The sequence below is a fragment of the Salvelinus alpinus genome, chromosome 15 (genome assembly GCF_045679555.1).
Source record: "Salvelinus alpinus chromosome 15, SLU_Salpinus.1, whole genome shotgun sequence".
Lineage (NCBI taxonomy): Eukaryota > Metazoa > Chordata > Actinopteri > Salmoniformes > Salmonidae > Salvelinus > Salvelinus alpinus.
In genome coordinates, this window is record NC_092100.1 from 51,154,408 (window position 1) to 51,167,580 (window position 13,173).

Here is a 13,173-nt window from a genome sequence, read left to right on the forward strand (position 1 = left end):
AAGTTTATATACACTTATGTTGGAGTCATTAAAACTCGTTTTTCAACCACTCCACAAATTTCGTGTTAACAATCTATAGTTTTGGCAAGTTGGTTAGGACATCTACTTTGTGCATGACACAAGTCATTTTTCCAACAATTGTTTACAGACAGATTATTTCACTTATAATTCACTGTATCACAATTCCAGTGAGTCAGAAGTTTACATAAACTAAATTGACTGTGCCTTTAAACAGCTTGAAAAAATCCAGAAAATTATGTTATGGTTTCAGAAGCTTCTGATAAGTTAATTGACATCATTTGAGTCAATTGGAGGTGTACCTGTTGATGTCTGGTTCATCCTTGGTAGCAAATTCCAAATGCCTGAAGGTACCACGTTCATCTGTACAAACAATAGTACGCAAGTATCAACACCATGGTACCACGCAGCCGTCATACCGCTCAGGAAGGAGACGCGTTCTGTCTCCTAGAGATGAACGTACTCTGGTACAAAAAGTGAAAATCAATCCCAGAACAACAGCTAAGGACCTTGTGAAGATGCTGCAGGAAACAGGTACAAAAGTATCTATATCCACAGTAAAACGAGTCCTATATCGACATAACCTGAAAGGCCGCTCAGCAAGGAAGAAGCCACTGCTCCAAAACCGCCATAAAAAAGCCAGACTACGGTTTGCAACTGCACATGGGGACAAAGATCGTACTTTTTGGAGAAATGTCCTCTGGTCTGATGAAACAAAAATATAACTGTTTGGCCATAATGACCATCATTATGTTTGGAGGAAAAAGGGGGAGGCTTGCAAGCCGAAGAACATCACCCCTACCGTGAAGCACAGGGGTGGCAGCATCATGTTGTGGGGGTGCTTTGCTGCAGGAGGGACTGGTGCACTTCACAAAATAGATGGCATCACGAGGGAGGAAAATTATGTTTATATATTGAAGCAACATCTCAAGCATTAGTCAGGAAGTTAAAGCTTGGTCGCAAATGGGTCTTCCAAATGGACAATGATCCCAAGCATACTTCCAAAGTTGTGGCAAAATGGCTAAAGGACAACAAAGTCAAGGTATTGGAGTGGCCATCACAAAGCCCTGACCTCAATCCTATAGAAGATTTGTGGGCAGAACTGAAAAAGCGTGTGCGAGCAAAGAGGCCTACAAACCTGACTCAGGTACAACAGCTCTGTCAGGAGGAATGGGCCAAAATTCACCCAACTTATTGTGGGAAGCTTGTGGAAGGCTTTTTACTATGATTCAATGTTTGGAATTGTGACAAACGGGAATTTAAATGTATTTGGCTAAGGTGTATGTAAACTTCCCGACTTCAACTGTATGTGTGTGTGGAACACATTTTACATGTGCCTCCTCAAAAATATAAATAATTAGAATCTATAACAAAGACTACGATATTTTGGGGTTTGAATTGGAGTATGTATTAGGTGTAAAAATGTAGAGGTGAGGTAGCAAATTTTGACAGACTGGTTTCGTCCGGACAAACAAAAAATGGTTGTGGAGAGAAAAAAGTCCCAAAATGTGCATAATCGTTGTGATTGGAGGATAGCTGTGAGGGTGATCGAATAAGGATCAAATCCACTATTATCCTCAAGGACGTTAATGATAGAATGTTCATATTTGAAGAGGAAAGGCCAGTCTCTTTGGCACATGACATGGAGTACATGGAGTGGATTAGCTAAAGAGACTGGTACCCAGGCTAACAAACATACAGTTCAGATAAATTCTTCAAATTCATTATTTTACACAATATCTTATGACAGCACTGGCAAACAATGGTTGACCAACTCCCTGAACAAAATAGCTGACCTTTATACAATCATAAGAAGGTTAATGTCCATTCTAGCATTCTAATTCCAAATTCTATGTGTGGAAACACAGTGCGTGTATCTCAAACAGCAGCAGTAGCCCCTTACTGTAGATCTTACTCAACTGTTGAATGGACACTTTTTAAAAGTATATAGCGATGTGTTCGATGCTGGGTATATAAGGACATATATCTTTGTTGCATTTCATAATCAGAAATTATTTTTATTTTTTTGTTCTTAAGGCCACCCTTTAAAACCTGTTCATTTAAACAGTACTGCTAATTACAATGACTGTCAATCAAAATCCTCTTCCATTGGAATTATATTACATACGTACAATCAATCAGGCTTCAGATTCAATTTAAAAGCAATCAGCGTCGGGTGGGTTTTCACAGATCAATGGTAATCTAATAATAATTTTGACTTTAAATGTGGCCGTTTGTTATTTTTAGAGCCCAATTGTCCCCCTTGCCTCTCTCTCTCTCTCTTTCTCTCTCTCTCTCTTTCTCTCGACTCAACTTATGATAATGGCCACAAAGCCTGTTGGTGACATTCCAAGTCTGAAGCATCTCTCACTCTCTTCCATTACCATTACACAGCAAAACGTGTAGTGTTTCTTTTTGTTGCCAATAACATTGTCAAGCCAAAATCTCCTGTCTAATCCAATCGATAGCTTCAAGAGGCTCGTTGAACTTTGTGTGTATACAGTAAGTCTATTGAGGGGACAAGTTATTAGTCTTTCATTAGTATTCTAGATGATTTGTGTTTCTGGTAACTAACAAATGGCCCCCATGAGACCCACAATAAGCCTGCAGTGAGAGAGGCAATGAGCAGCTACTGAAAAGAGCCTGGCTCTAGCCTATAGCACATGAACAAGACGACAGAGACACCATTGTATCATTTATCATATCTGGCTCCCTACACTACTTGGGCACATCCTAAATGGCCCCCTATGGCCTACATAGTCCACTACTTTTGACCAGAGCCCTATGGGCCCATAGCCAGGAGTTAAGAGGCTCGGTGGAATTGACAACCACCATTTACATCATCAAACATGCTCTTGCATCGGCTCACTTCTCCAACCCTCCTTTAAATTCCTATTCCAGGTCAACGACAGGAGTTTAGTTGACCAGATGATAAAGAATTATGTAAAGTGCACTAAAGCATGCCTCATACGTTTACAACTTTTTACTGTTTTATGGCCTAGATTATCTGGTTCTCTTACTATGCGATAAGAGAGAGGGCCTACTTGCCATATGCCACTGAATACGACCCATACATTCATTAGACAACAACTGGGATGAGATCCTTCTTCAGGCTTTAAAACAAAAACAGGGCAAAACATTGGGACGGTTGGTCAGTTATTGTACGCTCATACTCATTACTTCTTTACTGCCTTTCCCGAGTAAAAAAAAAATGTGGTGCTTTAAAGTTTAAATTACTCGTTGTTTAGACTCGAAAGCACAACGGAATATGTTTGAATGACTGTTAAAGTCATACATACAAAGAGAAACCCTGTTAGCGTTTACCTGTCGCGTAACGTTAAAAGCTCTTTTGGCTGCAGCAAATCAACACAACATTTGATAATCGACAAGATGGATTCAACTGTATGACATTGTCTGAAGCAGATATACCCACAAAACCAAAATATTTGAAATAGCAGATTTGAGTGATGAATGTTTGAGAGTGTTCAGAGTCGGTGAAAGAGAGACTGAGAACAAGAGCAGGAGAGACTGTACAACACTAAACCCCAAACAATAATAATGGGGTTTCTGACACGCAACAGCTGCCAAGAAAGATGATGTAGGCTATAAAAACGTAGCCTACTTCTGACTGTGGAATTATTAAAAGGTGTTACAGATTATTACACTTTATAAGTGTAGAGAACCCTGCACCTCAAGGCATCTGACGTCGCTCTCTTGTCTGTCAAGTAGTGTAATTAGTCAAGGAAAAATAATCTCTGATAAGATTGTGCACTGCAGTGCTAGCTGCGTTACTACAGATCCTGGTTCGATTCCGGGCTATGTCGCAGCCGGCTGAGACCGGGAGACCCATGAGGCGACGCACAATTGGCCAGAGTCGTCCAGGGGGAGGAGGGGGGGGTTTGGCCGGCCGGGAAGTCCTTGTCTCATCACGCTCTAGCGACTCCTGTGGCGGGCCGGACGCATGCACGCTGACACGGTCGCCAGGTGTACTGTGTTTCCTCCGACACATTGGTGCGGCTGGCTTCCAGGTTAAGCGTGCATTGTGTCAAGAAGCAGTGCGGCTTGGCGGGGTTGTGTTTCAGCGTAGAATAGAATAGATATAGAACTTTAGAAGTAGCTTGATGTGCACTGTCATTGGTTGGCTTAATGCTATATCTAGACTAACACAGTTTTCTCTTTCCCACAGATGGAATCAGATGTAGGTGGGCATGTAGATGGGAAAGCAGAGAGATAACATTGACCATCAGTAGTCCAGAGTTCTGATTCTCTATTTTAAGACACTTGGGGGTATCACAGAAAAATAGATACAATCCTTGTGATGGAGAGGAAATTGACCCTCGTGCAAAACTATTTTCAAGAGGGAGTGAGAGAAAGAGAGAGAGAGATTCTCATTAGATGCCTCTGCTCTGACGGGCATAGGGATGGGATCATCTTCCTCCCAGCAGCTGCTGAGTCCCTGTTATTCTACCACAGATTCATCGTGGCACGCTAAGAGTCAGAAACGCATTCCATGATTCCATTTGTCCCCTCTGCATTCTTCTCTGCAGCCCCCTCCCCTGCTCTCCTCCCTCGGTATCTGTACTGTAGCTACATAATCATTCAAACCTATTAACATCCTTATTCTGTGGGAGTGCACCTGAGTTATATACTGACGTAACATTACATGGTGACCAGACCTATAAGTTATATGGCTGCAGGTTAGGTAATGATTCAGTCAGGCCTACCTGGAATCAAATACTACTTGAAATCTTTCAAATATACTGTACATTGAGTGTTTGCTTAAGCAGTTATTTTAAATTGTATTTGAACCCAGGTATTGATGAAGTCAAGGGAGGATTTTTAGTGCTGCTACAGATATTGACAGGACTATTGACAGGACCTCTGGAGAGGTCGTCAGCAGTTAAACTCATGTCACTATTGATCAGATGATTTAACCGATTGATCCCATCAATGATGATGGATGGATGGAGAAGACAGAGAAGAGAAGAGGAGTGGCGTGAGGCCAGTGAGGCAAGACAGTTGACTCCCTCCCATAATGATTTATCACTGAATCCTTGTGCCTCGCTAGATCTCCTTAATCCATGTTAAATTCAAGTCAACTACATACCATATTTACTGCAGTAGCTAATTCTCGAACTCTAAAATCCCGAAAATAACCTAATAACCGTAATACCCTTGAAGAGTACTCTCACTACATCTACAGTGCAGTCTATTCTATAACACATAACTTATAGTGCATTGTTGTTCAGTTCTTACCCCGTTGTAGCAGCGCTTCTCCTCGGAGCCGGTGAAGTGGTACGGCTGCTTGGTGTGGCACTTCTGGATGAAGTCCTTGAAGAAGTTGTTGACATCTGCCAGTGAGATGACGCAGACAGCCGAGCTTGTACTGGGTTCCGGAGAGTCTGGCTTGGACCGGGCAAAGGCGGCGAACAGCACGTCCTCTCCTTCCTTCAGCCCCATCTCCTGCCTCAGCTCGCGGCCCGCCTTGGCCACATGGGCTGCTTGGAGGACATTAAACACCTCGATGCTGGCTGAGCGCCGCCGCCTCCTCCTCTCCGTCAGGATACACTCGAATGGCATCTCCACATAGCGCCGCAGCTCCGGGTCCGTGCCGCACATGCGGACGATGCGGGTGTGGTGAACCTGCGAGCTGTGGCTCTCGCGCTGCACGGTGAGGAAGTAGGCGTGGTAGCCGCTCTGGAAGGAATAGACATACTGGAGGTGGTGGTCGCCGCGGAGGGCCGGGGCCAAATTCATGTAGGACTGGTCGGAGAAGAAGCGGAAACCATCTTGGGTTTCTTTCATCTGACGCACTGAGATGGTGTGGTGTTGTGGCTGCTGGGCCTGGGGGCTGGAGATCATCCGGGATGGGCTTCCAGGGATCTCCGAGTTTCCTACGAAGAATCGCACCACGCCTCCGCTCTCCACGTTGAGCACACGGGACCCCAAGGGGCTAGTCACACAGTCGGGGCAGCCGTGCCGTCCTCCATTATCTGTCTTGGGTGAATACATGCACTGTACCTCCCCGTCCACCTTCTTTCTCTCCTCCAGCAGGTGGCGACGGCAGACACCGGCGTCCGCTGAGCCGCAGCTGAACAGCTCATCATCATAATAACGCTCCACCAGCAGGGCCATGTTATAGTTGTCCACCACAGCGTTGGTCTTACCACAGGCTCCATCCTGACAACTAGGACCACACCGCCTTCTGACAGCGCCTTCAGACACGGGCCCGGTCCGGTACTCTGACAGCTTGGTCAGGTTCTCTGACAGCGCGTAGATTCGGTTCACGGCACCAATGTAGACGGTCCCCTCGAAGGTTACCAGGTTCTGAATGGCGGAGTTGGCCTCAAAGCTGGGCAGGTCGTAGGTCACAGACAGGTTGAGCTTGGAGTTCTCAGCTGCCTCATTACACTGACCCATCACCACGGACCCAGAGAAACACAGAGCCCAGCGGATGATCACAATGTGAGCGATGTCCAACAAGCAGATATTCTTCATCCTGTTCCAAAAATAAGTTAAAAAATGAGTTACAAATGAGGAATTACTTATTCAGAACAGTCACTGACAGTCATTGCCCTCACTTGATCAGACAGAGCTACAGTTGAAGTCGGAAGTTTACATACACTTAGGTTGGAGTCATTAAAACTCGTTTTTCAACCACTCCACAAATTTCTCGTTAACAAACTATAGTTTTGGCAAGTCGGTTAGGACATCTACTTTGTGCATGGCACAAGTGGTGTTTCCAACAATTGTTTACAGACAGATTTCTTCACTTATAATTCACAGTATCACAATTCCAGTGGGTCAGAAGTTTACATACACTAAGTTGACTGTGCCTTTAAACAGCTTGGAAAATTCCAGAAAATGATGTCATGACTTTAGAAGCTTCTGATGGGCTAATTGACATCATTTGAGTCAATTGGAGGTGTACCTGTGGATGTATTTCAAGTGCCTGTGGATGTATTTCAAGTGCCTCAGTGCCTCTTTGCTTGACATCATGGGAAAATCAAAAGAAATCAGCCAAGACCTCAGAAAAAAAAGTCTGGCTCATCCTTGGGAGGAATTTCCAAACACCTGAAGGTACCACGTTCATCTGTACAAACAATAGTACTCAAGGATCAACACCATGGGACCACACAGCCGTCATACTGCTCAGGAAGGAGATTCGTTCTGTCTCCTAGAGATGAACGTACTCTGGTGCTAAAAGTGAAAATCAATCCCAGAACAACAGCTAAGGACCTTGTGAAGATGCTGGAGGAAACAGGTACAAAAGTATCTATATCCACAGTAAAACGAGTCCTATATCGACATAACCTGAAAGGCCGCTCAGCAAGGAAGAAGCCACTGCTCCAAAACCGCCATAAAAAAAGCCAGACTACAGTTTGCAACTGCACATCATGACGAATATCGTACTTTTTGGAGAAATGTCCTCTGGTCTGATGAAACAAAAATAGAACTGTTTGGCCATGATGACCATCGTTATGTTTGAAGGAAAACGGGGGAGGCTTGCAAGTCGAAGAACACCATCCCAACCGTGAAGCACAGGGTGGCAGCATCATGTTGTGGGGGTGCTTTACTGCAGGAGGGACTGATGCACTTCACCAAATAGATGGCATAACAAGGATGGAAAATTATGTGGATATATTGAAGCAACATCTCAAGACATCAGTCAGGAAGTTTGGTCGCAAATGGGTCTTCCAAATGGACAATGACTCAGTTACACCAGCTCTGTCAGGAGGAATGGGCCAAAATTCACCCAACTTATTGTGGGAAGTTTGTGGAAGGCTACCCGAAAAGTTTGACCCAAGCTAAACAATTTAAAGGCAATGTTACCAAATACTAATTGAGTGTATGTAAACTTCTGACCCACTGGGAATGTGATGAAAGAAATAAAAGCTGAAATAAATCATTCCCTGTACTATTATTCTGACATTTCACATTATTAAAATAAAGTGGTGATCCTAACTGATCTAAGACAGGGACTTTTTACTCGGATTAAATGTCAGGAATTGTGAAAAACTGAGTTTAAATGTGTTTGGCGAAGGTGTATGTCAACCTTCGACTTCAACTGTATATGGTGAAAAAGGTGCTTTCTCTTGCTTAAAATAGAGACCATTAGAAACACAAGAGAGAGGGACAGATTGCTTGTCAGCTCGGCACACACATGGAACTGTGTGTTGGGGTTTAAAGCCGTGGTTTACTCACTCCACCACAGCATCACGTCAGTAATATCACTGTTGCTGAAAGCTGATATGGGAGCATTATAGAGCCCCACTTCAATATCAAACACATCAGCACTTCTACTATGACTCGTTATTATTGTGAACGAGCCAATCAGTGACACTCATGAGGGACTGGAGTACTGTTGCTGATGTGCTGACTGAGGGACAATAAAGTCATAGGCTATTGACGTATCGTGCTGCTGTGTTGACCGAGCACCATCAAACACCATTGAGCACCACTTCTGTGCTTCCAAATTCCATCCACAGTGCGACCCAACATGGTGAATCACGGTGGAGTCGTGGACACTGCAGCCGTCCCTCTCTGCAGGGCGATGCAACCAACCACGGCGCTAAGTTAAATGTCTCCAAGGGAGTGGTAGATAGAACTCCATTAAAACAATGCAGGGGGACTGTGAGTGGTGCGCTGTACAAAATGATAAATAGTTGGTGCAGGCCACTTAAATGGCAATCGACTGGGGAATGCTTTTAGGGTCTGTCAGAGTGTCAGAGAAAGAGGGAGTGTGGAAGAGAGAGAGAGAAATAGAGAGAGATTTTAGACCCCATGCATGATAGTCATCAGATCATTTGCAAGTATGATCCATATCAGGACGATCTGAGATGGTGGTTCAGCACATTTTTAACAAGACAACAAAAACTGCAGGAGAGAAAGCCCAACAGAACCCCCCAGCATTCACTTAATGTCCTCAGAGTACTTTTTTTTTAGCTTATATTGTCGATTCTCAGAAAACCTAATAAATGTAACTGGTATAGGAAGTTATGTTTTTGATATTTTCAGACCATTGATCCAACTCATTATCGTATAAAATGGTTGATTCCCCAGCCATCATGTAATGGGCTATGGAAATTATGTTTCTATTATATAATGAATGATACAGTATGTGCTTAATTACTGCAAACAAGTTATTGATTAACCCTCTGGGATTTCTTTAGGATATTAACTGCCCTAAAACATAGGATCATGACAAGATTGTAACAAACTAAACAATAATAATGTTTTCTTGTCACATACACCAGATAGGTGCAGTGAAATATGTTGTTTTACAGGGTCAGCCATAGTCGTGCAAATTACAATCTAAATAAATCAGTGGAAAGTGCAAAATTAAACAATTAACATGGACCATCACCAGTCCAGTTCTGACTACTATACTATTTTCAAGGATGGATGGCAGCCAAAGTGGCAGGTGTGCATACTGGTCAAGTGACTAGTTTGTTTTTTACTTAAAATGATGAGTAAGAGTGAGGAACAAAAACACATTTTCTTGACTCCACATTCTACCACGCACCTGCTCCAGTCCCGAAACAATTCATCCCCTATAAGAGGTGTTATTGCAAGGAACAATGACGTATCCTAAGTAAATACAGCTTTGAGAAACAGAATATTTGACGATATATTGTGATTTAAAGAGAGGGAAATGACTCATGGGAGAAATTGCTCTGTGAGGGAAACACGCGGACATTTCTGTGAGACTATTCTGGAGATTTTGGTTAGTGTAGGCTATAAATTCTTAGTATATTATAATGCATGTATTGCAAAACTTAGGCTATTTGGACAATCTTATTTTATTTAATCATTGAAAGTATTCAGTAATGGCCATTGTGCTCAATTGTTTTGTTTTTGCGTGGAATAATCTGACATTTGTAGGTCTGACTATGCTCTTCAAGAGGTGGTGATATTTCAACCAAATAGTTAACATTTATTTATCAATCCCTTGAAAACGGCACGCAGATGTCAATGGTATTAGCGGAGCTGTGGGTCTTGCCCCAAAGAAGGCAAATCGAACGCTCTACACCTTATTGTGACGTTGTATTGAAAACGACCTATAAAGCATTGACGAGTGTTTCGTGGATGAGTCAAAGGCTACAAAGTCATTCAAAGTAAAGCAAACACAATAATAATAAAAAGGCAAAAATAGAACTTACCTGTCTCAGTTATGTTTTGGTTTCTTCTTTCAAATCATAGTAGCCTACAAAACTCAGGATTCCTCACGCATGCATCGACGTTTGACGGCTAAATAACAAATTGATGCGCAGAAGATGTTTGACTTTGAATACTCTTATCAGACGTTTTCCCTTTCTTTTCACAAAGAACACAACCGTTTTCCCGTTTCTTAGACAAAGTTCGACTCTTTCTGACTCCGATTAACAAGCTGCGGACCTGTGTGACTCAGGGGATAATGTAGATGTGTAGGTCACACACACTGGCTTTCAAACCCCCTGCGTATTTTGTCCGCTTTAGCGCGCAGCGCTCCTCCTCTCGACTACTGTACTGCGGGAGGTTGGAAGGCGCGCGATTACACTCAGGTGAGTTTACAGGTTATATCGTTAGCAACGTTAACTTTTCTCAGTATTGTTCAGTCGTTCGCTTTGTCCCCACATTGTATGTTAATTAATAATTATCTGTGTCATAACAAGTAAATACAATTGCCTATACCTCGCTATAGAAGCACCGTTCCTTCACACTAGAAAAACTATCCAACGTTCCACCTGACTTTCCCCAAGAAAGACCACTGACTCAGTATATTCTTAATTATTGGTTGTCAAGGTAAAAAGGCTCCCTTAGCCATAAATAAAGAGGCAAGTTCTGGCAACAGCTCTGGTGGACATTCCTGCAGTCAGCATGCCAATTGCACACTCCTTCAAAACTTGAGACATCTGTAGCATTGTGTTGTGTGACAAAACTGCACATTTTAGAGTGGCCTTTTATTGTCCTCAGCACAAGGTGCACCTGTGTAATGACCATGCTGTTTAATCAGCTTCTTGATGTGTCACACCTGTCAGGTGGATAAATAATTTTGGCAAAGGAGAAATGCTCACTAACGGGGATGTAAAGAAATTTGTGCACAAAATTTGAGAGAAAAACGCTTTTGTGTGTATGGAACATTTCTTGGGATCTTTTATTTTGGCTCATTAAACATGGGACCAACACTTTACATGTTGTGTTTATATTTTTGTTCAGTATATATACACACAGCACAAATATGTTTTAAAGTGACTGGGATGGCACAATAAAGTTGGGGACTTATTTCCATTGTGGTCTCATTTTTTTTTTTTACATAAATAGATTTATGATTACATAGATAGACACATTACATAGATACAGACACATTACATAGATACAGACACATTACATAGATACAGACACATTACAGAGATATAGACACATTACAGAGATACAGACACATTACATAAATACAGACACATTACATAGATACAGACACATTACATAGATACAGACACATTACATAGATACAGACACATTACAGAGATATAGACACATTACATAGATACAGACACATTACAGAGATATAGACACATTACATAGATACAGACACATTACAGAGATATAGACACATTACAGAGATACAGACACATTACATAAATACAGACACATTACATAGATACAGACACATTACATAAATACAGACACATACTGAAGATACAGACACATTACAGAGATACAGACGCATTACATACATACAGACACATTACATAAATACAGACACATACTGAAGATACAGACACATTACAGAGATACAGACGCATTACATAGATATAGACGCATACTGTAGATACAGACACATTACATAGATACAGACACATTACAGAGATACAGACACACTACAGAGATACAGACACATTACATAGATACAGACATTTTACATAGATACAGACACATTACATAGATACAGACACATTACATACATACAGACACATTACATAGATATAGACACATTACATAGATACAGACACATTACAGAGATATAGACACATTACAGAGATACAGACACATTACATAAATACAGACACATTACATAGATACAGACACATTACATAGATACAGACACATTACATAGATACAGACACATTACAGAGATATAGACACATTACATAGATACAGACACATTACAGAGATATAGACACATTACAGAGATACAGACACATTACAGAGATATAGACACATTACATAGATACAGACACATTACAGAGATATAGACACATTACAGAGATACAGACACATTACATAGATACAGACACATTACATAGATACAGACACATTACATAGATACAGACACATTACAGAGATATAGACACATTACAGAGATACAGACACATTACAGAGATACAGACGCATTACATAGATATAGACGCATACTGTAGATACAGACACATTACATAGATACAGACACATTACAGAGATACAGACACACTACAGAGATACAGACACATTACATAGATACAGACATTTTACATAGATACAGACACATTACATACATACAGACACATTACAGAGATACAGACACATTACATACATACAGACACATTACAAAGATACAGACCCATTACAAAGATACAGACACAGTACAGAGATACAGACACATTACATACATACAGACACATTACATACATACAGACACATTACAAAGATACAGACCCATTACATAGATACAGACACAGTACAGAGATACAGACACATTACATAGATACAGACACATTACAGAGATACAGACACATTACAGAGATACAGACACATTACATAGATACAGACACATTACAGAGATACAGACACATTACATACATACAGACACATTAGAGAGACACAGACAAAAAGTTATACTGTTCACACATTAGCCAGCTTTTGCCATTCTTTAAAAAGTGGTTATGGCTGGTATGGCTTTGAATTGCTGTGTTAGTTTGTTCCACTCAACAGCGCCGGGATATACAGTACCAGTTAAAAGGTTGTATACACCTACTCATTCAAGGGTTTTTCTTTATTTTTACTATTTTCTACATTGTAGAATAATAGTGAAGACATCAAAACTATGAAATAACACAAATGGAATCATGTAGTAACCAAACAAGTGTTAAACAACTCAAAATATATTTTATGTTTGAGATTCTTCAAAGTAGTCAC

The 13,173-nt window shown here is 41.4% G+C and overlaps 1 protein-coding gene across 1 annotated transcript in view; it reads right to left on the reverse strand.

Annotated features, from left to right (window-relative positions):
- LOC139540294 (hepatocyte growth factor receptor-like) overlaps positions 1 to 10,551 on the reverse strand; it is a 73,510-nt gene extending 62,959 nt beyond the window's left edge. The window contains exons 1-2 of the mRNA XM_071344035.1: positions 10,182 to 10,551; positions 5,275 to 6,517 (exon numbers count right to left, since the gene is read on the reverse strand). Of these exons, the coding sequence (XP_071200136.1) occupies positions 5,275 to 6,516 (1,242 nt within the window). The 5' untranslated portion in view covers position 6,517; positions 10,182 to 10,551. The remainder of the gene's footprint in view (positions 1 to 5,274; positions 6,518 to 10,181) is intronic.
- Positions 10,552 to 13,173: the final 2,622 nt, after the last annotated feature.